This window comes from Perognathus longimembris, chromosome 14 (genome assembly GCF_023159225.1).
Source record: "Perognathus longimembris pacificus isolate PPM17 chromosome 14, ASM2315922v1, whole genome shotgun sequence".
Classification (NCBI taxonomy): domain Eukaryota; kingdom Metazoa; phylum Chordata; class Mammalia; order Rodentia; family Heteromyidae; genus Perognathus; species Perognathus longimembris.
This window is the reverse complement of record NC_063174.1, coordinates 46,599,409-46,625,391: the sequence shown is the minus strand read 5'-3', so window position 1 is coordinate 46,625,391 and position 25,983 is coordinate 46,599,409. Positions and strand designations below refer to the sequence as shown.

General features: G+C 40.6%; 1 protein-coding gene and 1 non-coding gene across 3 annotated transcripts in view; both read left to right on the top strand.

Annotated features, from left to right (window-relative positions):
• The first annotated feature begins 2,600 nt into the window (after window positions 1-2,600).
• Window positions 2,601-25,983, top strand: part of Gtf2a1 (general transcription factor IIA subunit 1) — a 35,880-nt gene continuing 12,497 nt past the window's right edge. Inside the window, exons 1-6 of one of the 2 annotated variants that reach the window (XM_048361924.1) lie at window positions 2,601-3,041; window positions 7,059-7,160; window positions 17,997-18,201; window positions 20,498-20,562; window positions 21,971-22,010; window positions 23,453-23,586. In XM_048361924.1, coding sequence (XP_048217881.1) covers window positions 3,012-3,041; window positions 7,059-7,160; window positions 17,997-18,201; window positions 20,498-20,562; window positions 21,971-22,010; window positions 23,453-23,586 — 576 coding nt within the window. In that variant the 5' untranslated portion in view covers window positions 2,601-3,011. Of the gene's footprint in view, window positions 3,042-7,058; window positions 7,161-17,996; window positions 18,202-20,497; window positions 20,563-21,970; window positions 22,047-23,452; window positions 23,587-25,983 lie in introns of both variants that reach the window. The other variant, XM_048361923.1, reaches the window with a different exon arrangement.
• LOC125363705 lies at window positions 19,341-19,484 on the top strand. Its single transcript, XR_007213298.1, has one exon. It is a non-coding gene; the product is annotated as a small nucleolar RNA SNORA79 (small nucleolar RNA).

Sequence of the window (25,983 nt, the reverse complement as noted above, 5' to 3'; positions counted from 1 at the left end):
ATTATGCACTGTAGTTTACAATAGGAACTTTCATTAGGATTGGTAAACCAAGAAGAAAGCTAAGATTTTTTTCACTTTTGCATCCTCCTAAAATGCCAAGTGTCAGGCTGCTGGAGGGCTCACAGATGTCGAGAATAAACCACCAGATGTCAGGCCGCTGGAGGGCTCACCTGTGTCAGCAATAAACCACCTTCCTATCCATCTGCATCAACCATTCCTAGAAGCACAAGCCTGGGACCAACTGGAACCACCCAGACTTGCAGAACCAGCCACGTGCTAACTACCACCGCTGCTGACCTAACCGCCTTTGGCCCCTGCCATATAAACCCTGCCTGAGCCAGACCCAGGGGAGACCTCTCTAATCCCGACCAGAGGGGCGCGTGGGGCGTACCCCCCAATAAACCCTCTTTCAGTCACCTCTACTTCTGAGTGCTCTCTCCCGCCTAGAACCTTTCACCAAGTATTGCTGTGCATATAAAGGATATATGATGGCTAAAAACTGGCTCCCTTCTCATTTATGAGTGGAGCTGTGGCTCAAATGGTACACCAGCTCTGACCAAAAACTCAAGTGAGAGAAAAAAAGTCCTGGGTTCAAGCTCAAGTTCTGGAGCACACGCGCGCGCGCACACACACACGTATTCCAACGGCTCCCCTCGCTTTCGGGGGTTGCCTTGAAGAAAATAGAATCTAAGCAATGGTCATGAGATTTTAGTTTAAGTCAATGGTCATGTACATAAAAATCATGCAATTTTTTTCTTCTTCAATATATAATTAGTATTCATTACAAGCAAGCAAAATTATGTATCTGGGCATGAATGTCATAAAATGAGTGCCTAGAAGGTGAGTCTCATATTCAAGAACAAAGATATCCTACGAATTGTTTTCTTCTTTCCAAGCAGTTGTGTAGGGAATTGCTAAGCAATGTTGAGACTGGAGCTGATGTTTATTAAAAAAAAAAAACAAAAACCACACACACACATTAAAAACTCAAAAACGAACGACCTTCCTCGTCCTCACTCATGACCCTATTCGCCATCTCCCACTTTCTGAGTTATTAACGGCCTCTGATTTCTCTAATCCCTTCCTGGCTGGCTTCATCTGTCCCTCTCTCGGGTTGGAGGCCTTTGATTTTCCGTAAATCCGGTCTCACGAGCCTGGAGACCTGTCATTTGTTTGGCTTGAGTGACCCCCCCCCCCCCCCCCGCTTCCTGCGGGGCGCTCAGTTCTGGGACCAGAGCAGGACTTGCTCAGAGGGAGGAGCGGGTCGACCTCCGGCTGAGCCGCCCGGGGCGATGGGGCTGGGCTCCGACCGCGGGCGGCGGCGAGGTCGAGCGGGGGGCGGGTGTCAGACGGCTTCAGGTACGGTCCTTCACCAGTCGCCGGCCACGTGCGACCGCAACACTTTGGCAATACACACCGGGAAAGAGGAGCGTAACGAGGAAGGCGGTCTCGCTCGTCCCGAGTCGGGCATTCCCGCCACGGAAGAGGGAGTCCGCGCAAGCTGCGGATGGAGGAAGAGGCTCCACTTGTTGGGTTTTTTTTGGCGCCACTTTCAAGTGCACGGGTGCGCCCCAGGATTCCCCGATGTATTCCAACGGCTCCGCTCGCTTTCGGGGGTTGCCTCATTCCTGGAACGTGGGGGCAGTGGCTACCCCCACCCCCTCCGCCCTTCTAGAAAACGCGCTGACAACCCCACGGGCCCGAAGCCCGCGTAGGCCCAGAACCCCGGGCCGGGGCCGGCTCGCGAACCCAGAGATGACTCCGCGTCGGAAACTCGGTCCCGAGCCGACGCGCGCCAGGGGTGTGGGGGGTGGGGTGTGGGGGGGTGGGGAGCGGCGCCACGTGACCTGCCCGCCTCCTCCGCAGCCATTCTTTTTTTTTTTTTTTTTTTTTGGCCAGTTCTGGGCCTTGGACTCAGGGCCTGAGCACTGTCCCTGGCTTCCTTTTGCTCAAGGCTAGCACTCTGCCACTTGAGCCACAGTGCCACTTCTGGCCGTTTTCTATATATGTGGTGCTGGGGAATTGAACCCAGGGCCTCATGTATCCGAGGCAAGCACTCTTGCCACTAGGCCATATCCCCAGCCCCCCGCAGCCATTCTTAACCAGGCAGTTCTTTCCCCCCCCAACCCCCCCGCGGCCTTCCACATTCCCTAGCAACTCCAGCGCGCGAGACGGCGGGGTGGCGGCTGACCGCAGACGGCGGTGGGTGCTGGGTAGCTCGGAGTGGAGGAGGAGGTCTCCCCGCGTCACGAAACTTCGCGCCTCTTCTCAGCAATTCACCCCCCCCTTCCTCCCGCCGCCGCCCCAATGCCACCGGAGACTTCCGCCTGGGTGCCAACCACGTGATAACGCGAGACTTTTCGAGAGAGGCGGGTCGCCCGCCGTTTACTAAGTCCAGTCTCAGGGGCTCCGCCCCGCCCGGGCGCGCCCGCTTCCACACACAGCGTGTGACGCGACGCGCGGCCGGGAGGCGGGCCTCTGCCCCGGCGCGCCTGCGCACGCGGCTCTCGCGGTGTCTCGCGCCCGGCCCCGCCCTTTCCGCCCCGCCCTCCCCTCCGCCCTGTCTCTCGGCGGCGGCGGCGGCGGCGGCTCGCGCAGCTTGTTGGCTCGCTATATATAGGGGAGAAGCGGGAGGACCGGACGGCTGGAGCTGCAGCCGGTGGCGGCAGCGGCGGCGCGGGGAGCGGCGGCCGGTGGTGGTTTCCCTCCTCGGCGCCTGGTGGGGAGTGGGCGACGCCCCCCCCCCCACCGCCAGACCCGCCAAGGGTCGTCCTTTTTTTTTTTTTTTTTAGATTTTGTTTCTTGAGGTTCCCCGGCTCCGGGCGGAGTTGCCCCCCTCGCCTCCCCCGTGCTCCTGCGGGATCGATCTTGTTTTAAATTTTCGTCCCCATCTTGTTGGTGACCTGGGTCACCCTTCGGCTTTTTCTTTTTTCCCTTTTTTTTTTTTTTTTTAAATCTTGTTTCCTCGAGGTTGTCTCCCCCCTCCCCTCTTGTTTGTGTTGTGTGTGGAAATGGCGAACTCGGCAAATACAAATACCGTGGTAAGGACGTGGTTCGGTGGCCGGCGGGGGCTGCGTTCCGGCGGCGGCAACGGCCGAACCTGGCGGGGGCGGGGACGGCGGCGGGGACGGCGGCTCCTCCGGGGCCTCGGCCGTCTTGCGACCGCGTCGCCGCCGCCGCCGCTTCCCGCCTCGGGCGGCCGGGCCGGGGGGCTTCGGGGTGGGGTGGGGTGTGAGGGCTCGCGGCGGCGGCGGCGGCGGCGGGAGGGGGGCGCGGCGGGGCCCGGGGCGCGCAGGCGGTTGGGCCCGGGGCGTGGGGGGTGGGGGGCGGGCGGGAGGCGCGCGGCCCCGGCTCCAGACCCCGCCGGGCCCAGGGAGGGAGGGGAGACGGGCGGGAGCCGTCGCCGCCACCCCGGAGGCGGCCGGGCCGCAGTCCTCGACGAGGCTCCCGAGCGGCCGAGGAACAACAGGAAAAAATAATAAGGAAAGCCGGTGCCTGGGGAATTAATTGGACGCGTCCCAGAGACCCTTGGCGCCCCCCGGCTTAGTGGCCGGCCCGTGTAACCACGGGGTGCGGGGTGAGCTGGGGTCCCGGGATCCTCTCTCCCCGGGGCCATTTTAGTGTGCTCCTTTTCAGAAAGGACGAAGGTTGAAAAGCACTTCTCTCGGTTCCTCCCGAACGGGTAAAATGGCGAAGGGGAGGCAGAAGCCCCCAATCGTACCTTCGACTAGCAAAAGCACCAAAGCAAAACAAAACAAAAACAGAAAAAAAAAATACAACCCCAGTTCCCCTTACCCCTCCCCCCCCCAAAAAAAAGTGGTCAAAGTGTCCCCGCTTTCGCCTTGAAATTTGCCTTCTTCCCACTGGTTCCCTTTGGGGTTCCTGGCGATCACGTAGGTTTGCAAAAAGCAGTCACAACCATAACCTTTTCAGTTCGCCCAACTCTTTTTATTTTTTTCCCTTTGTTTTTTTTATTATGACAATAAAACACGATTATTAATTTTTATTCTGTTTAAAAAAAAACCCCAACAATGATGCCCGGCCCCACACGCCGCCGATGAGCCCCGCGGCCAACCCGACACCGTACCGTTGTCGACTCTGGGTCGATCCATCATGGCTGCGGCCGCTTACCCAGCTTTTCAGCCCCTGAGCCTTGTGGTCCTCCTCCCTTTGGCTGCCCTGTTTATATAGAGCCATTGCCGCTCTCTAATATAGACTCTGCCAGGATGGGAAGGTGCTTTTCAGGCCTACGTCACCGCCTCTCCATTTAAACACCAGATCCGGCTTTAAATAGTGAGAGCTGCTGAGAGCGGGGCTGGGAGGTGCGTGCTCCCGAGGCGACTGGCAGGCAGGCAGGCGGGCGGGCGGACGGGCGGAGCCCGATGGATGCCTAGCTCCTTTTGTCTTCGCCTGTCACTTCGCACCCGACCGGGGGTGCTGCTTTCAGAGATCACCCCCCCCCCATTTCCCAATTTTTTTGTTTTGCTGATGCCGTGTTTTGGTTTTTTTTTTTCCCCCCTTCCTGCATTGCTAAGCAGAAAACAATGCCCAAATTGCCATCCCTGCCTTTTCATTTTACTTTTTAGATTTTAAGGTTTTTGTTGTGTCTTTTTTTTTTTTTTTAAGAGTTTTTATGATGGGACAGTCTGATTATTTCCCCTGGTTTGGAAGGTGTCTCCGGTATTGATAGGATTAAAAAAAATGCTTTGTGTATTAAATGTTAGTTACAGAGGGCTTGGGATTTGGTAGTTTTTCCATCAAGTAAGTATCCAATATATATACAGTATATATGTGTATCTCAGTGTGTTATATATGTGTATTTCATTGTGCTTTCCAATAATAACCTTGACACAAAGCTTTTCAGAGAAATAGAAAATAACCTGAGGCTTTCATATAGGATCTTAAAGCATTATAGTATAGGGAGTTGAGTAATGAGAATGAGGAAGACAACAGCAAACTGGATTTTGAAAAGTTAAAAATTTAAATAGATAATTTTTTGTTGCATCGGTTATTAACACGGTACTCAATGTAAAAATGAATCTTTAACCTTCCATAATTGTACCTGATAACTACCAGTTTTGAAAAGGAGCCTTCAGCTAATCACTTGATAAATGTCATGCCCTCTACTAATTTTAAAGTTTGGAATACTTGCTTTCTAAAAGGACATACCCAAAGTCAGGAATTTAATTTCTAAAGTGCTATTTCAAATAGTGCTGGTGCCCCACATACTTCTAACAACAGGATTTTAAGGCCTTTGCACACTGTGAAAACTGCTTTTTTTACATTCATGGTCTGTGTCTGTCTGTCTGGGGGTGTAATGGGGGGAGGACCATCATGGGACTTGAAGTCGGGGCCTGAGTTCTGTCCCTGACTTTTTCCACTCTTATCAGCCACAGCACCACTTCTGGTTTTCTGATGGTTAATTTACCATAGGAGTCTCCTGGACTTTCTTGCCGGAGCTGGCTTTGAACTTCCATCCTTAGATCTCAACTTCCTGAGTACCTAGGATTATAAGCTTGAGCCACTGGCACCGGGCACCCGGCTCATGCATTCGTTGTGTGAAATCTGCCTTTTCCTTCTTCCTTCAACCTTATTGCTTCTTAAGTGATTAGGTCTTAAAGTTCTGGATTCAGTAAGAAGCATCATAAAAACGTATTGATCAGCTAGGAGGCTGAGAGCTGAGGATTGTAGCCAGGGTAGTAAAAAAGAGTGAGTAGGGGGCTGGGGATATGGCCTAGTGGCAAGAGTGCCTGCCTCATATACATGAGGTCCTGGGTTCGATTCCCAGCACCACATATACAGAAAATGGCCAGAAGTGGCACTGTGGCTCAAGTGGCTAGCCTTGAGCAAAAAGAAGCCAGGGACAGTGCTCAGGCCCTGAGTCCAAGCCCCAGGACTGGCCAAAAAAAAAAAGAGTAGTTTTTAGTGGCTGGAGTAACTTGTACTGACAAACTCTGTTTTTAGTTATACAGACTCATAGTTCCTTAGATATCATGATAACAGTATTGTGATATATACTAATGAAATATTTATTTTTCTTTGAGGTTTGTTAATGAGAATAAGCCCTTTTGTTTTATTGGCTAGCCAGTAATGTACATTAAGCCAGCCAGGTTGAAAACTGGAATGATGACAGAGCATTTAGAAAAAAGGTTTAACATCTTGAACTCTGGACTAATGGATAAAATTTATAAGGAGGCAGCCCTAGATTTTCATTTGACATGCAAACTCCCTTTTATCTAACAGATTAAAAATAGGATGTGGGTTAGGCTAATTGCTCTTTTTCAGTTTTCAAAAAATCCATTTAAAGTGCTTTCACATGTTACTAAATTTATTCTGATTACCATCTAGAAGGCAGCTCCTCCAACCCTCTACTTTGCTTTCATTCCAAGTGTTACACACAGTAACTATAGTGACAATGGACATATATGAGCGTTTATAATTCTGTTCTGAAGCATCAGCTGGACAGGAATAGAAGGAGGAACCTTACCACTAGAAAGAGATCACTGTACCTGGTTCCTCAGACCAAGAAAGGCTTGTTTAATGGAACAGCTAGATTAAAAAAAAAATCCCCCAAAACTAGAAGTGATATGATTTCTTAAACTTTACTGGTTGGGTTGCTGGTTATTACCAGGATGATGAATATGAGACCTAAGGTTTTTGAAAATCAAAAGACTTGGTGGCAAGGTTGTGAGATATGAGTTAGACCAGGAATAATGGGAAATGTAGGCAACCATAAAACATTATATTAGGGATTTTTGACTGCAGCATGGGAAATTAGAAATAGAAACGATGTCATTTGCATGCATAAGTACTTTCTGGTACTTGATTTTATTGTAGATTTAATATACGTAAGATGTTAAATGTATTATATCATGCAGCTATCAAATCCAGAGCAAATGATATTGATTAGGATGGACACATCTTTAAAGCCTTGTACGTAGTTAGATAGTTGACAAAATAATTGGTGTTTTTAATTTGTTTGCATTTCTGAAAGCTTATTGAACATTTTAACTTGTTGGAAGCAGGCAGTGAAAAGTCTTATTTTTTTCCCCTTAAAGCCTAAATTATATAGATCTGTGATTGAAGATGTTATTAATGATGTGAGAGACATCTTTCTGGATGATGGAGTGGATGAGCAAGTCCTCATGGAACTAAAAACAGTGAGTTTTTTTTCTCTTTTAATATTCTTAGTCTCCTTCCCCTTCCCTCAAAGCCAATAATGACTGTTTCCCAGAGGATGAGCATTTGACTTTATTTTAAGGAGGAAGTATAGTTTAGTGAAGGTTATTGTTATAAATCTCAATTCTTGTCACCCATCTTCCTCTGGCCTTAGGCAAGCTACTTTGGATGTTTCATCTTCCTTAGAACATTTAAGCCAGGGATTGTAGGTAATGTATATCCTTCTATAGTTGTTTTAAGGATTAAATGTAGTAGCTATAAAAAATACTTAGCATATTGCCTAGAAATAGCATTAGCTACTATATTAGATCACATTCTACATTTTGTGGTCCAGTTACTTGGCGTACCTGTATAAGATTTTTACCTCTCTTTATTTCATCTCCTAAAATCAAGTTGTAGGGGTTGAACAAGTACCTGATAAAAGTATTTTAGATTCTTGAATTCTATTATTTTTAAAATTGTATTTACTTATTTATTTGAGTGGTACTAGGGTTTGAAATCAAGGCTTCTTACTTGCCAGGCAAGTGCTGTACCACTTTGGCCATACTTTCAGCCCCCTTTTGTTTTTAATTTTTGTATTAGTCTCATGTTTTTGCCTGGGGCTAATCTCACATTGCCATATTCCTACCTATACTTTTCATGTAACTGGGATTGCAGGATCCCACCACCATGCCCAGCTTACTTGTTTAGGTGAGATCTTGGTAACTTTTTGTCCAGGTTGGCTTCAAACTGATACTGAATTCCATTTCTAGAGTAATTGTGATAATGGGGTAAGTCACTATGCCTAGTTGAGTCATAGCCTTTATGTAGCTCAGTATTAAAGTTATAATATGTTCTATGTCTGGGACTGGTGTTTTAATCTCTTGGATTTAAGCAGAAATAGATTTGTAAGAATTAGCATTTTTGTTTTGCTGATGCTATGACCCATGAAATTATTAAACATTTTTTTTGCCTTAATTATAATAGAACAGTAGTTCCAATAGGGGGTTTCTTGGTTGACTTAATGCCCAAGACTGAAAAACCATAACTTGACTCTTAAGTAAAAGTTGTGTTCTATGAGATAAATGATCAGCTCATTTCATAACTCCAATGTTTAAGTACTTTTCTTGTTCTTATGCAGCAGGATTGCTTTAGAATTTGAATTTGGTTTTAAAAAACAAGTACTCAGTGCTGATGTTAAGGAATTTGATTGGCTGGGCACCTAAGCTACTCTAGAGGCTGGGATCTGAGGAACACAGTTTGAGGCAAGCACTTTTGCCACTAGGCCATATTCCCAGCCCCTGAGAAACACAGTTTGAAGCCAGCTCAAGCAGGAAAGTCTGAGAGACTTACCTCCAATTAACCACTAAAAGAGCTGGAAAGTGGAACTGTAGCTTAAGTGGTAGCCTTGAGCAAAAAAGAGCTCAGGGACAGTGCCCAGGCCTGAGGAGATCAAGCCACAGGACAGGCAGAAAAAAGAAATTCTGATAGCTTGATATTCTGTAATGAAGTGCCATAACACTGGAAAGATGTCTATCATTAATTAAAGTATTGCCCAAATGACCAATGTATAATATTGAAAAATCCGTTCAGATTTTAATTGAATGATAGGAAAAGCTCTTTGGAATATGATTTCTATATTTCTGAACTTTTAAGAAAATATAAAATTCCTTTCCCAGTTACTTAGCTGGAGGAAAGAGAGTTTCTTTATATACTTCAACCAGAACAGCAAAGCGAAAAACAGAGGGAAATATGAGAAACCAGCCATTTTCTTTGTTATTTCTTACTCTCAATTTTATTTGGAAAATAACTATTTTTGAATAATGGATATCTTTATTTCTAAATCAGGTAAATGTTTTAAAATTTTTTATTGTCAAGGTGAAGTACAAAGGGGTTATAGTTACATGCGTTAGGTAGTAAGTACATTTCTTGTCAACCTTGTTACCCCCTCCCTCATTTTTTTCCCACTTTCCCTCCCTAATTCCTCCCTCTCCCTCCTCATATAGTTAGTTCACAACATATTGTCTTGTAAGCGTTGCTGTTGGATTGGTTTGCCTTTTTAGGTAAGTGTTTTGTTTTTTTTTTAAGATTTTTATTTCTGTAGTTATAAGCATAGATTGAGGTAATCCACAAGCAGAAAAGCTCTTTTGAGTTTTTCAGTAATTCTTAAAGAGATAAAGAGTTCCAAGATTTAAAAAAAGAAAAATTAGGTTTATAGTTAAGAAATTTGATATTGATCTCCTTCTAAGCTGTGTACAAGTAATTGGATCATAGTTATTAATGCATGAACTTTTTTTTTGTCTTGTCCATTCAGTAGAGATGAAGAAACTTGAATTTAACAACTCATTAAAAAAAATTTTTTTTTTCTGGGGCTGGGAATGTAGCTTAGCGGTAGAGTGCTTGCCTAGCATTCATGAAACTATGGGTTCAATTCCTCAGTACCCCATAAATAGAAAAGGCCGGAAGTGGTGCTGGGGCTCAAGTGGTAGGATGCTAGCGTTGAGCAAAAGAAGCTCAGGGACAGTTCCCAGGCCCTGAGTTCAAGCCCTAGGACTGGCAAAAACTCATACTGAGGTTTGACTGAGGGCCACTTGAACTTGCTTGGCTTTAATGCTTTATTCACAGATAGTGTACTACTACCTCCAGTCCGACATTTTGCTGGTTAATTGGAGATGGATGGAGTCTTGTAGATTTTTCTGCCCAGGATGGCTTCTAACCTTGATCTTCCAGGTCTCAGCCTCCTGAATAGCTAAAATTACAGGCATAGCCATTGGTATATGGCTAATGTACCAGCAACTCATTATTTTAAAATAAATTTCATCTTTACCATGGTGATGAAATAGATTTGAGTTTAAGCCATTTGTAGGAGACTACTATAGAGTGCTAATAAATAAGTATCTGACCATGTGAATATGGGGAAAAAAGTTTGTGTGACATGAGGAAAATGTTAGGGTTATTTTTAGTGCATTGTCAACAAACTCAAGTATAAGAATGTGTGCCATGGGCTGGGGATATAGCCTAGTGGCAAGAGTGCCTGCCTCGGATACACGAGGCCCTAGGTTCGATTCCCCAGCACCACATATACAGAAAACGGCCGGAAGCGGCGCTGTGGCTCAAGTGGCAGAGTGCTAGCCTTGAGCGGGAAGAAGCCAGGGACAGTGCTCAGGCCCTGAGTCCAAGGCCCAGGACTGGCCAAAAAAAAAAAAAGAATGTGTGCCATGAGACATTAAGTTGAACAATATAAGCTGCTCAATCAGCATAAATACCCAGGGATATATATAAGAGAATAAGCTTATTGTAAATCCATGTTATTGGAATTAATGTTTTGCAGTTGGTTTTATTGATTGTCTTTGTAGTTTTGAAACTATATATGGAAGGCAGAACATTTTTTCCATCATTTTGGTGGTTAATTGGAGATCAGAGACTCATAGTCTAATGGGCTGGCTTTAAGCCACGATCCTCAGATCTCAGGCTCCTGAGTATCTAGGATTGTAGGCATGAGCCACCAATTCTCAGCTTGCTTTTGGCTGTTTTTTTTTTTTTAATCTGCTCTGCCTTATTGGGGGTGGGGGGGCAGTCCTGGGGCTTGAACTCAGGGCCTGAGCACTGTCCCTGGCTTCATTTTGCTCAAGGCTAGCACTCTACCACTTGAGCCACAGAATCATTTCTGGCTTTTTCTATATATGTGGTGCTGTGAGGAATCGAACCCAGGCCTTCATGTATGCAAGGCAAGCACTTTATCACCAGGCCATATATATTCCCAGCCCCAATCTTCTCTGCTTTGCACAACAAAAATCTGGAGAAGTCCCTCCGCCCCCATCTAGTCTGAATAACACAAGAAATTTTATTCAAAAAAAGTAAGTTGTCTTTGAAAACTTAGATATCTTCAGTTTGATTTTTTTTTTTTAACTACATTTAACTTTTTTTTTTTTTTTTTTTTTTTTTTTTGGTTAGTCCTGGGGCTTGAACTCTGGAAAAGCAGAACTCTACCACTTCTGGCCTTTTTGAGTAGTTTACTGGGATTAGTGTCTCACCGACCTTCCTGCCTGGGCTGGATTGTTGCCTGAGATCCTCAGATCTCAACTTCCTGAGTAGCTAGGATTACAGGTGTGAGCCATTGGTGCCCAGCTACATTTAGCTTTTTAAGTATACAGTCATAATGTCATAGAGTGACATTAACATTACGTTTAAAGAGTAGTTTTTAACGATAAAAAGTATAACTTCACATTACTAGGGCCTACCATACCACAATGCTTGGCACATGTTGCTGGCTCCAGAATCTATTTGAAAAATGTAACACACACACATATACTTTTTTGGGGGGAAGGGTAGAAGACTAGGACTCAAACTGATATCTGATGCTTTATGCTCATGGCATGCATCTGACCCCAATATTTTGTTATTTTTTAAATGAAGCCTAATCTTTCCAGAGTTGTAATAGGGTTACAGTGAAAACTTGTTAGAGTAAGATGAATATAATTTTCTGCACTAAATTTCTTCAGGAACTTATTAAAATTTCCAGAATGTGCCCTAGATTTAACAGCTGCATACCCAGTACTTTCTAATAGATCTTTCTGTACCAGTGGGAATGTTCTCTGTGATCTTTATTAAGGTAGTTATTAGCCACATTTGAAATGTGGTAGGAGGAACTGGGAATTGAGTTTTTATTGATTTTAGTTCATTTAAACTTAAATCAGTACATATGGCTTTGAACATTATATTGGACTGTGCAGATTTAGACATTAATAAAATGAACATGAATTTTTTATCCTATTATTTTGTAATTCATGGAGGACTTAGCTGTAATTTATCCCCATCCTTCTTTTTTGGTCATTTCACAAATTTATCAAAAGTAAAAGAAAGTAGGTGCCAGTGGTTCATTCCTTGTAATACTAGCTACTCGTGAGGCTGAGATATGAGGATCACAGTTTGAAACTAGCCTAGGCAGGAAAGTCTGTGAGACTCTTCAATAAGTAAAAGTAAAGGATGTGATCGTGAAGTCGATTGTGATTAAGATTCATGGTGAGAGTTTATTAATTTAAGAGTTAACTTAGATACTATAGAAAATGTGATTTAAAAAATTAGCTAAGGGCCGGAGTATGTGGTAGTAGTGGTAGAGTGCTTGCCTTGCATGCATGAAGCCCTGGGTAACATAAGCAGAAAAAGCGAGAAGTGGCGCTGTGGCTCAAGTGGTAGAGTGTTAGCCTTGAGCAAAAAGAAGCCAGGGACAATGCTTAGCCCCTGAGTCCAAGCCCCAGGACTGGGGGGAAAAAATTAGGCAAGTGCTGCTGGCTCACAGATGTTATCCTATAGCTGCTCAGGAGGCTGAGATCTGAGGATTGTGCCAGGGGCAGGAAAGCCTGTGAAACTTATCTCCAAGTAACCACCCGAAAACCAGAAGAACTGTTGTTCCAAGTGGTAGAGTGTTAGCCTTGAGCTAAAAAAAAGCTCAGGCAGTGCCCAGGCCCAAGGAACACAAGTTCAAGCCCCAGGACCACAAAACAAAACAAAACAAAAAAAACAAAAATAGCCACACACCAGTGAATTGAGCTTATAATCCTAGTTACTCATGAGGCTGAAATGTGGGGCATCAACAGTTTGAAGCCAGACTAAGCAGAAGAGTCCATATCCAAATAACCAGTAAAAGGTTGGCCTGAAGGTTTGGCTCAAGAGATTGAGCTCTAGCTGTGAATAATAACACTGAGTGTGAGGTCCTGAGTTCAAGTTCTGGTACAGACAAAAAAATACTCAATTAATTGAGTTTATTTCTTGAACTACTATAGTCCTTGATGTATAAACTGGGAGATGGAGAAGATAGAAAATACAGTTCTATCAATAAATCCATATTTAAATGTAAAATATATTTTGGGTTGGTAAGTGGGTGAGAATAATAGTCTAGTCTCTTCCAAGTGAATGATAAAATCATGCCAGGACATCAGGTCCACCTGTATTTAAATAGCTGTACCATGTGAAATACAAAATATGACCTATTGTTACTTTTATTTAGCTTATTTATATTTTGTTGGTCATGTGGCCTAAACTCAGCCTGGGCACTGTCCCTGAGCTCTTTTACTTAAGGCTAATGGTCTACCACATTGAGCTTACTACTTCCAGTTTTTGAGTGGTTAATTGGAGGTAAGAGTCTCTCTGGGGCTTTGCAGCACAAGAGCCTTCCAACCACAATCCTCAGATCTCAGCCTCCTGAGTAGCTAGGATTATAGTTGTGAGCTACCAGCGTCTGGCTGACGTTGGCCCTTTTGGTCTTTTGGATTGTTTAAATGGTTTCAGGGGCTCTGTCTGTTCTTCATTGTTGGATCTTAGCAGTATTACTGACTTCTGCCCACTAGATGCCAGCAGCACTATTCAGTTGAGATCAAACATGTCTCCAGACATTTGCCACAATTTAGGGAAATGGGGGCAAAATCACCCTCCAACTCGGCTGAGTGTACTCTAAACGTACTTAACATGCTTTATGTGAATACCTGGAGTATAAAGTTGAATGATCAGTCTAGTTTCTGCTTCATGTGCTCTTTGGGAAAGTTAGGTTTCCTAACATTTTTAGGAAATCCTGAAATGGAATTATTTATATATTTTGTTCAGCAAATTTTTGTGAAAGGAGAATCCGTTACAGAATTTTTAGCCTGGCATAATGCCAAGGAACAACATGTTCACATTTTATGGATTAGAAAATATGCTCAGATTGTATTTGCAGGAGGATATTTAGCTAGTAAGCAATAGAAATGTGAATGTAGGCCTTTTATCTTCTGTGACATTTACAAAATTTAACCTAGTATCAAGGATGGCTCAATAGTTGTGACTAGATTTTGGATTGGGGAGGTAGTTCTTAGAGTCATTTATGTGCTTGGAGAACAATAGTATAGTGTAGAGCTCAGTAATTTAGACGAGAGCTGGTATTTAGATTAGCAAGGTATCTACAATAAAAAATTCATAAATGAGGTCCAACCCTAAGATGCTGTAGTTAGACTGCCTGGCTTGACAGCCTACTATTACTTGGTGTACTTTGTTTATTTTTGTTCCATAGGTTCTTTTTTCTAATAAAAGGAGATAATAAATTCCATTCTATACAAATGCTGTGAAAACTGAATTGGCCTATATAAAATACTGAGAAAGTACAAAGAACTCAATGCATTTTAGTTATTAATAATGTCTACTTAGCATGTTTATAAAAGCAGATCTTAATCATGTTGGAATCATACAATAAGTTCTTCGTGTCAGTTTTAGAACCTGAAGAGGAGAATAATTTTTGTCAGGTTGCTTCATGATCTCTCTTTTGTTTGTGTGTGCATGTGTATGTGTCTGTATGTGCACACGCTAGTACTAGGGCTTGAATTTAGGACCTGGGATTGGTCCCCTGAACTTTGTTGCTCAGGGCTAGTGTTCTACCACTGGAACCACAGCTCCACTTCCAGCATTTTGGTGGTTAATTAGATATGAGTCTCATGGACTTCCTTGCCCAGGCTGGCTTCCATCAATTCTAAGATCTCAGCCTCCTGAGCCACTGTGAGTCACTGGCCCTCAGCATCATCATTAGTTTTATCCTCAGTACATTGGAAAGATCGCTCTCTAGTCACTAGACTAGTTGAAGGCAATAAAAGTTTAGAAAATTTTGAGGGATTGGGATGCTGCTCAAAGGTCTTATTGCATGCTTATAAGCATAAGGATCTTGTTTACTTCCATCAATCCCCACCAAAATTATGGTTAAAATATAGTTTCTTCTTAAAGCACTAGCTAATATTACCTTTTGATATTAATTTGACTCAAACTAAGTTTTGTTTTAGAAAAAGGAGAAACAAAAGGTTTGGGTGTTAGATTATTTGTGAACCTAACCTTATAAAATGTCTTAATGTAATGTGTTTTATTAACCTACAAATGCTTGTTTTGGTGATGTGCTGAGTTAAAAGTCCACTTTACAGTGATGAGCTAGAGACTGTTTGGGCTCTTAGATAGTATTACTTTTTTGTTGTTGTTTATTTTTGTTTTTGCCAGTTGTGGGGCTTGAACTCAGGTCTGAGCACTGTCCCTGGGCTTCTTTTTGCTCAAGGCTGACACTCTATCACTTGAGCCACAGCGCCACTTCTGTCTTTTTTCTGTATATATGGTAGTGAGGAATTGAACCCAGGGTTTCATGTATGGGAGGCAAGCATTCTACCACTAGGCCATACTCCCAGCCCCTAGTACTTTGTTTTTACAAGAAGTTTAGTAGTTTTTTAGTCTGGGACTTTTAGAAGCCTAGATTTATTAGCTGGAAGTGAGTTTAGAAGTAATCTAGGGCTGATAGAATGGCTCAAAGGGTAGAATACTTACTAGCAAGTGTGAGACCTTGTGTTCAGGTGCTAATACTGCCTGCTGAGCACTCCAATGGTTAATTTTTCTTTCCTCCCCTTCTTCTTGGTACTGGGATTGGATCTCAGGGCTTTGTGTTTGCTACACAAGTATACTACCACTTTGGCCATGCCTCTGGCCCTTTTCAGTTTTTTTTTTTTTTTTTTTTTAAGAGAGTATCCTGTTAATGCACTAGTGGGCCTGGACTGCAGCCCTCCTATTTTATGTTTTCTGTGTAGCTGTGGGGAGGAGATAGGCATATACCAGTATGCCCAGCCTTTTCTGTTGGTTGATAGGGAATCTTGCAAACTTTTTGCCTAGACTAGCCTCAACTGTAATTCTCCCAGCCTCAGCCTCTGAGCTGAGGCTATTGAGACCTGAGCTATTGTGCTCAGTAAATGATTTCTCTTTTTTAGGGGAGGAAAATGGCCAAGAGAGATAACATTATTTGGCCACATGAGTAGTAGCCAAACCAGAATTAACTGGTTTTTGGTTTTTCAACTTCTGGTATACCAGAAGCTCTAATAAGCCTAGCTTTTATTAAACTTTTTTGCTAGTGATAGTATTAATTGGAAACACTGATAACAAAGTATAGCACATGTTAATTTTCAACAATCATGAATAAATACAGTTACTATACCTAAATAGATTTTAGAAGTTTCTAAATACAGGGCTTGCTAGGGAGATTGCTTCACTATGAAATTGACTTGTTAGTTTACTTTTTTGATAAACTGTTAAGAAGGTGCCAGAATTCTTACTAGTGTGTAGAAACTAGACAATGTCTATACCAGGAAATGGTCAGGAGATTTTTTAAAAAATAATATTTTTATTATCTTTAAGTAGTTGTACAAAGGGGCTGGGAATATGGCCTAGTGGCAAGAGTGCTTGCCTCGTATACATGAGGCCCTGGGTTCGATTCCTCAGCACCACATATACAGAAAATGGCCCGAAGTGGCGCTGTGGCTCAAGTGGCAGAGTGCTAGCCTTGAGCAAAAAAAGAAGCCAGGGACAGTGCTCAGGCCCTGAGTCCAAGCCCCAGGACTGGCCAAAAAAAAAAAAAAAAAAAAAAAGTAGTTGTACAAAAAAGTTGCCATTCACCAAAGCAGTTTATGAATATGGTGCATCTCGATCAAAGTCACTCCTTACAACATTCTCACTCACCCCTCCCAACCTCTCCTTCTTTCCTCACTTATCTTAATTTTAGGTTATATATTGAATTTTTTTGTCATTTAACATAGCAGTTTATGCAATACGTCTTGATCCCCTTTCAACATTCCCCCCCCCCCCCGCAATTTACCCCTTCCCTTATGTTTCTCAATTCTGTGGCATATACAGTTCTTGCCTGCATTTCCCCCCTTCCCACCTTCATTCTTCTACTTCTCTCTTTTAAACACCCATTTATTGGTACTTATTTTTAAGCCTCTGAGAGGAAACTTAGATGATCTGATAGAAACCTCAGGTGAATTTAGCAGTATCTCAAGAGTAGATTTTGGAGGAGAAAATGAAGTATATATAAAATTATTAAGTCATTTTATTTGCGTTCTTAAAAACACAATCTTTCACTTTCTTGGGTAATTTAAATTAAATACTAAACCCAGTGGAGAGGAAATGTTTTAGGGAGAGAGATTTTTTTGGGGGTGGGGGTGGGGGGTATACTGTACCTTGTGGTAAAATGATAAAACACAGGTTGAGTATCTTTAAAGCATTTGTGACCAGAAGTATTTTGGATTATTTAAAGAATTTGAACATAGCCCACCTTTTGTGAATAAAAAAAAGACTATTTGGGTATATATGTTTCATATATAAATAGCTTGAAGATGCTTTTACATAATATCTTAAGTTTGTGTACAAAACAAGGTTTCATGGTATGGAATTTTCCATTTGTGACATGAGGTCAGCACTCAGTTGCAGATTTTAGAATATTTTAGACTTTGAATTATTGAATGCTCCGCCTATAGATGTGGCTAAACAGAATATTTCTAGTCAATCCCTGGCGTAAAGGAAGGAGAGAAATATTGAGATGTATGGAGGGAAGTTTCTTTTTTCTTATGTGTAAATTGAGAGATGGGAAATTAGGCTTTAGTTGTCTTTGTTTCTCTTTTTTCTAATCAAGAAGATGAAGTTAGGTTTTAGGGGAAATTTTTATTAAATCTTCATAAAAATATTTTATTTTTATGTTACAAGAGATAATCTTGGATTTCTAAAAAATGCTAAATAGCAGCTTTCAATTAAGGAGTTACTGGAGAAAAATTGTTGGAGATACAAGCAAGGAAATGATTCTTCACTAATCTAAAGTGATAGAGATAGGATTTGATTCTTCAAGGATTTATTTTCATTATTTATGCTTAGATCAAAGAAAAGGTAACTTGTGTTTTTTGTGGTTGTATAGTTTTAAAAATGGAAGAAATTTACAGATAGCTAATGAATATGTTTTGTCCATATGTCCAGAGTTATTTTGTCTTTCACTGAGAAACCTTTAATGTTCTTTATCTTAGTTATGGGAGAATAAGCTAATGCAGTCTAGGGCAGTAGATGGATTTCATTCAGAAGAGCAGCAGCTTTTATTGCAAGTTCAACAGCAGCATCAACCCCAGCAGCAGCAGCATCACCACCACCACCACCATCAGCAAGCTCAACCTCAGCAAACCGTACCTCAGCAAGCACAGACCCAGCAAGTCCTTATTCCTGCATCACAGCAAGGTAAGACTGGCTTTATTTTCCTTTTGTGGCTTGAAAATTAAATTTGTGATTTGAAAGAAAAAGGATCTGCGTTTCTTCTTTTAAAAGGATAATTTGAACTTTTTTTTTTTTAAGACTATATTGGGGCTGGGAATGTGGCTTAGCTGTAGAGTACTGGCCTAGCATGCAAAAAGCACTGGATTCAATTCCTCAGCACCACATAAACAGAAAAAGCCAGCAGTCACACTATGGCTCAAGAGGTAGAGTGCTATCCTTGAGCAAAAGAAGCCCGGGGCAGTGCTGAGTACATGAGTAGAAGCCCCTAGACTGCCCCCCCCCCCCAAAAAAAAGACTGTGTTGGCTGAGTTTGTTTGTGTGTGAACAGGTAATTCCTCAATGGAAAGCCTAAGATCATATTCAAAGAACTTGTATGATTATTTTGAGAAGGCTCTATTAAAAGTGTATTTACTAAGTCATCTATAGAGATTTATTTAATAAGGGCTTCACTTTTTTATATGATAAAGTAGTTGTCTACTTTTTTATGAGACATGTTCTTTCAAAGACATTCTATTTTATCTATATATTAAATACTGGAGGAATTTTATAATTTTAATCAGAACTCAGTCCTACAGTCATTTATGTAAATATACTCGACAAGATTTCTTTTAAGCAAACAGACATATAACAGCTTAATTTAAAGTAAGACTAGAACCTGTTTTTGATTATATCCACACTTTGCAGTGTTCAAGTCGCTTTCATTATTAGCCCCTCATAGAGAGTTTATGAAACAGTGTTTAGCTCCATTTCACAGCTAAGGAAATCTGAGCCTTGAAAAGACTAAATAAGAATCTTGATTCATTATACGTTCCAAGGGTTTTTCCATGATAGGTTTCTATCCAGGTACAGAATTTCCTGGTATTCTAATTCAACGAGTCTGTATTATTACTGGAAAGAATTATCTAAGTAATCTTTAGTTGCCCGTTTGTCTCACCTGATAGAGTGTGTGTGTGTGTGTGTGTGTGTGTGTGTGTGTATAATTAATAGTGATATATGGCAGATAGGTCTGTTTGGTCTAAAGGTCTGTTTATATCAATAGGACTTTTAATACCCAATTTTAAAGCGGTATCTGTGTCAAATTGTTTTGTTCTTTTCATCTTCTTTGATGACTGTTCCTCCTATTGTCGTTAGTTTTGGCAGTAGGATTTTAGGTCATCATAAATTAAAGTTTGATTTTCTTCACTCAGAGAATATTAAGGTAATGGGATTATCTGTGTATTCTCTGAAATTTGCGGAGTCAAACACTTAATTCCTTTTCACACTGTATTTTTTAAACAATTGATGAGAATAACATAATTTGGTAATTGTCAAGCTAAGAGAAAAGGACTGTAGATTAATAGTTTTAAGCTTGAATTTACTCCATTCCAATAGTAATACATTATATTGTAAAGTAGTTAATTCTGGGTTTGACAAGTAAGGCAAGGCTAAATTGCATTAGAAGATTTCCAGATTATTTAGGAATGAACAGAAATGTGTATGTTTAAATATTGTCTCATCATTTTGAGTTTCCAAATTCCCTTGTATCCTTAGGTATTTCCATACTAATATATACTTATATATATTAATATGTTATATAGTACACACACAAACACACACAGCCACAGTCAGGGGTCTTGGACTCAGGGCCCAGTTACTGTCCCTGAGCTCTTTTGCTGAAGGCTAGCACTCTACTACTTTGAGCCACAGCTGTACTTCTGGTTTTCTGATGGTTAATTGGAGATAGAGTCTCAGGGACTCCTGCCAGAGCTGGGTTTGACCCATGATCCTCAGATATAAGCCTCCTGAATAGCGAGGATTATAGGTGTGAGCCACCAGTGCCTGGCTCCATGTATATATTTTTATTGTTTTCCAGTGCCAGTGGGTATATCATACTATTTTCAACACATTTAAAACTTTCTGAGGGGCTGGGAATATGGCCTAGTGGTAAGAGTGCTTGCCTAGTATACATGAAGCCCTGGATTCCATTCCCCAGCACCACATATATAGGAAACGGCCAGAAGGGGCGCTGTGGCCCAAGTGGCAGAGTGCTAGCCTTGAGCAGAGTAAGCCAGGGACAGTGTTCAGGCCCTGAGTCCAAGGCCCAGGATTGGCAAAAAAAAAAAACAAAAACCCCAAAAAACTTTCTGAGACATCAATTTCTTAAAAATTATTTAAATGTCTAAAATATGAAAAAAGCATTCTGCATTATATTACACTCTTGTGACTATGAAATAGCCTAATGGTGCTTGTTTACAAATGTACTTATTTTTTTTCTTTGCAGCCACAGCACCACAAGTTATTGTTCCTGATTCTAAACTGATACAGCATATGAATGCATCAAGCATGGTAATAACTAAAAATGCAACATTAGGTCAACTTTAATTCTTACAAAAATAGTGACCATACCTAAGTATGTAATATGTCAGCATCTTGAGGATTATTGAAGACCTGAGCAAAACAGCTACAATTGTTTTTTTTTTGTTTGGTTTTTAAATTTGCTGAAATTGTATTTAGCAGAAAATTTAAAGTTCGGTTATTTTTAAAGATAGGTTCTCGCTTTTGCCAGGGTTTATCTGGAATTTGAGTTTTTGAGTGTTTTATTTATAGTTCCTACCATAGCCTGGATATCAGATACAGACTACCCTACCTAGCGTTTTTCTATTGAGATGAGGTCTCCCTAGGAATCCAAGTACCTAGTACTAAAGGCATGAGCCACTGGCATTTAGTCCAAAATCTGAAAACCTTTTGAGATTACAAGGGGAAAATTATATAGTGGTGCACATGGCTGTAATTACAATGCTTGAGAGACAGAAGCATGAGCATTGTGAGTTTGAGACTAGCATAGTCTACATAGTGACACCTTTCTTAACCTCTTCTCCCCAAACAAAAACACTTAAATACAAGCATACGTGAATTTTGTGTTTAGATAGACCTGGTTCCATCCCCAAGATAATTTTATTATGTCTATGCAGATATCTCCAAATCTGAGAAGTATCTGAAATCACTTCTTGCTCCCAGCATTTTGATTGTATTACCTCTGAAGATTTGCCAGCTACACCCTAAGGGAAATCTTTATATATAGGTGTTTTATGTGGACAACTATTGGTTCTGGTAGGAATTTAAAATGAAGATAATTGTAATTTTGCCTTAGTGTGTATTTTAACTGAATACAGGCATAAACATTTTTATGTGTACTTTATTAAAAATGTATAGGGTAGTATGAAGATATAAAGGATTGGTATTTTAAAGAATACCGAGGGGCTGGGAATATGGCTTAGCGGTAGAGCGCTTTCCTTGCATGCATGAAGCCCTGGGTTCAATTCCTCAGCACCACATACAAAGAAAAAGCCAGAAGTCAAGCTGTGGCTTAAGCTGTGGTAGAGTGCTAGCCTTTAGCAAAAAGAAGCCAGGGACAGTGCTCAGGCCCTGAGCCCAAGCCCCAGGACTGGCAAAAAAAAAAAAAAAGAATACTGAAGTGGGAGGAACAAAAATAGCTGTGAAATTTTTAGGGTATGTTCTTGGTATCTGTGGTGGGTGTAGAAGGGGGAGCCAAACAATTACACTGCTTTGTTTTATTGCTTGTAGTGACTACATAAGTCATTAGGTAGTCTTGTACCAGTTGATTTCATTTTATCATTAGGACTTCATATATTCCCAACAGAAATTTTCCTGTACTATTTAGATATGCTAACTAAGATTGTTATGTATGTTTGTGGTTTTGATTCTTTTTCTCTCTCTTTTTTTTTTTTTTCAGAGTGCTGCTGCTACAGCTGCTACCTTAGCACTGCCTGCAGGTGTGACTCCTGTTCAACAGATATTAACAAATTCTGGTAATTAGGAATAAGAGGGCTTTATTTAAATATTGTTGAGCAAATTATACCATTTAACATTTAGTTATGATTTGTCTTTATTGTAAGAGGAACAGTTTTAGTTGGATTTCTGTTACCATTTGGTTTAGATTATTAAAGCTAATCATTATTGAGGATGCAGTAGCAAAGATGAAAATTATTCTTGAGCTTTTGATCTGTGAATCACTCTATTGAAGACCTTCAATTTTACATAGAAATACCTAGTGACTGAATTTTTTGTACGAAACACCTTTATCCTGCCAAGTGACTTACACTTGAGTCAGTTGAACTAATTGGTGATACCAAATCACATCATGCAAATTTAGTGTATGTTATTATACATAGCCTCTGCATTAAACTTTAGTACATGACTTTTGTTATTAGCCTAGATTTTAAATATTTGCTGTAAAAATCTTATTTTATAGTTAGTTTTATTAACTTAAATTTATAGAGAACAATTAGGGACTGTGTCACTCCATATTTGACTAACATGTAAACAAAAAACTTAATTTAATTCAAAAATTAATTTGAAAGTCACCTGAGGCAACTGGTTGGGAAGTTGTTTCTGAATATGTAAACCAGACATACATCTAGTGTTAGGTGGTAATCTGTGTCATTTGGTTTGGTAAACTTTTATTGCTTTTTGCAATTTTGAAGGAGAGTACTATGATGGTTTTGCTTAAAGTCTATACATGTTCTGTTACACTTGTTTCTCTAAAGCTTTACAAATGAATAACCCTTAGTACTTGGATCATTGTGATATGACTGGTGTTGAGCTTAACTGAGTTCAAACCCAAGTACCATCCAAAACCCCAAAATGAAGCAACTGAAAAAAAAGCTGAGCACACGTGGCTCATGACTGTAACTTTAGTTACTCAGGAGGGTAAGACCTGAGGATTGTGGTTCAAAGCCAGTCTGGACAGGAAAGTCTGTGAAACTCTTTATGTCCAATAAAATACCCAGAAAAACCTGAGACCCTGGGACTGTAGTGGTAAAGTGCTAGCCTTGAGCAAAAGAAGCTCAGGGATAGCACTCAGCCCGAGTTCAAGCCCCAGGACAACAAAACAAAAAAATATTATTGGAATAACAGCTAAAGAATGATAGTATATATATATATATATATATATATATATATATATGGGGGGAAAATCCCAGATACTTAATTATTTTAGTGTGTTTAGTGTGTTTGAACATGCAGGGTAGTTAAGATAATGCATATAGTTAAGTTTGTATGGATGATAGTCCTTAATAATATTGTTAGACTTAGAACTTGATGAGTTCTAGATTCTTCAGTGGTTTAACATTTAATATTAACATTTAATATTAATTCATGTGTTTTGTGATTATAGCTAAGATGGTAACATAGAATATTTGCCCTTTTTCTTTAGGTCAGCTTCTCCAGGTGGTCAGAGCAGCCAATGGTGCCCAGTATATCTTTCAGCCTCAACAGTCAGTAGTTCTACAACAGCAGGTTATACCACAAATGCAGCCTGGTGGAGTTCAAGCTCCTGTTATACAGCAGGTAAAGGAATTTCAATTACCATTTCCATCTTTACGTGGATTCCTTAGGTGGTTGCCCTGGCTTTTTCCACAGTTTTATATTTGCAAAACTTTAGACTCATCTCCAGTACTCAGAGTTGTTATTTTCTGCTGTGTGTCTCACAGCATAGTGTCCATTCAGCATGTTTTTAAAATTAAAAGTATTAGCATATATTAAAAGTATTGGTATACATTAGCTGTACAAAATGAGAGGTTTTGTTATATTTTTGTACATGCGTATATAATAGTATGGTTCCTTTTTTCCCCTGCGTCTTTGCCAATATTTGTTGTTTGTTTTCTTGGTGATAGCTATTGTGGCTGTGATGAAATCAAATCTCAGGGTTACTTTTATGGCTAAGTATGTGGAACACCTGTTTGTACAGTGTTTATTGGCTATTTGTATTCTCTTATGGCTTAATTCTATATATTTCATTTGCTCATTTAATGGATTGTCATTGACATTTTAGGTTAAAAAAATACATTTATTTATTGTCATAGTAATGTACAGAGAGGGTATAGTTTCATACGTAAGGCAGTGAGTACATTTCTTATCAAACTTGTTACCACCTCCTCCTTTTTTCTCCCACTTTCCCCCATCCCATTTTAAGTTTTTTTTTTCCTTTTGGTCGTGGGGCTTAAACTGAGAGCCTGGATGCTGTCCTTGAGCTATTTTTTTGTTCAAGACTAGAGCTTTACCATTTTGAGCCCCACAGTGCTCCTTATGGTTTTCTGGTGGTTAACTGGAGAATAAGAGTCTCATAGACTTTCCTGCCTGGGCTGGCTTTGAACAGCAACCCTCAGATATTAGCCTCCTGAGTTGCTAGGATTACAGGCATGAGCCACAGATGCCCAGCTGATGTTTTAACTTTTAGAGCTGTTTATATATGCTGAATATTAATTCTTTGTCTCATAAGTAGCTACCAAAGATTTTCCTTCCTTTTACACGTTGTTACGTTGCTCTAATAATGGTTTCTGTGATGCACAGAAGCTTCTTGATCAGATGTAACCTCATTTTTCAATTCTTGTTCTTACTGAGTTAAATCAGCCTGTTCAGCAAGTCATGACTTATGTATGTCTTTGTTTTCCCTTTGTATAAAGTTTCAGATAGTAGTTTAAGGTTTTGACCCATTTTGAATTGATTTTTGTATAGTGTAACAGTTAAGAACCTAGTTTCAGTTTTCTGTGTGTGGATCTCCTAATTTTCCCAGCATCATTTGTTTTAAGTTGTCTTGGGGCTGGGAATATGGCCTAGTGGCAAGAGTGCTAGCCAGTATTACTGTTTTTGTTCAACATTGCTTTGGCTTTTCTGGACCTTTTATGTTTCCATATGAATTTTAAGATTGCCTTTTATGTTGTTTTTGGTAATATGGCTATTTTTACTGTTCTACTGATCCAAAAACATGAGAGGTATTTCCTTTTTCTAGTACCTAATTTTGAGAGTAGTGTGAATTTATTTCTAAGCATAGTTATTTGATTTATAGAAAAGCTATTGATTTTTTTGTTGATTTTTGTAGCATGCTACTTTGCTGAAAGTGTAAACTATTCTTTGGTCTTTAGAATCTCTGAAGTATAGGATATCTTCTGTGAGGAGATAATAGGAATTCTTTCCTATTTCTATCACTTTTATTTCTTTTTTCTTGCTTTATTGACTGGTTAAGAATTTAATCACTCCTTCAAATAAGAGTGGAGAAACTAGACAGCCTAGTTTGTGACATTGTTCTTTAAATTAGAATAGTGCTTTTGGCCTTGAATATAAAAATTCCCTGTACTTGCTCCAGAAAAACCACAAAGAGAAAACCCTGGCTATTCTTAAGACACAAACAGAAACTCAGGTGTAACCTACTGGGAAGGTTCACTGACTATGCCTTGTTTCCTAAGCTAAGCTTAGTACCACAGAATTAGTGGTACACATAATTAGTTCTCACAGAATTAGACAGGTTGAATTTCCCTTATCCAGAATGCCCTAGCATGAGTTAGGTGTCAGATTTTGGAGTTTTGAGGGTTGAGGATATTTTGTAAATACCAGTTGAAATCCTTAAACCGAAAAATCTGAAAAATACAAACATTTTTCAGATCAGAGTTGTGTGGCTTGGTACTTCTATTATATCTTGTCCTTTTGAATTAGTGTTATAGTTGTTTATTAAACCATTAATCTGTAAATTTCTGAAAGGAAATGTTTTATTTTTGCTTTTTCTTTAATTGTATGCCTGCAACTAAACAGCACTTGTAATTTAGTAATAATTATTTTGCAATTATAATACATACAGCTCATATTTGTTAATGTATTCTTTTCAAATTTAGGATCTTAGAATGAAGAACCTGGCAGGAATTTTAGAGATTATGTTTTCAATCGTGGTTTGCATGGTTTGTGGAATTGTAA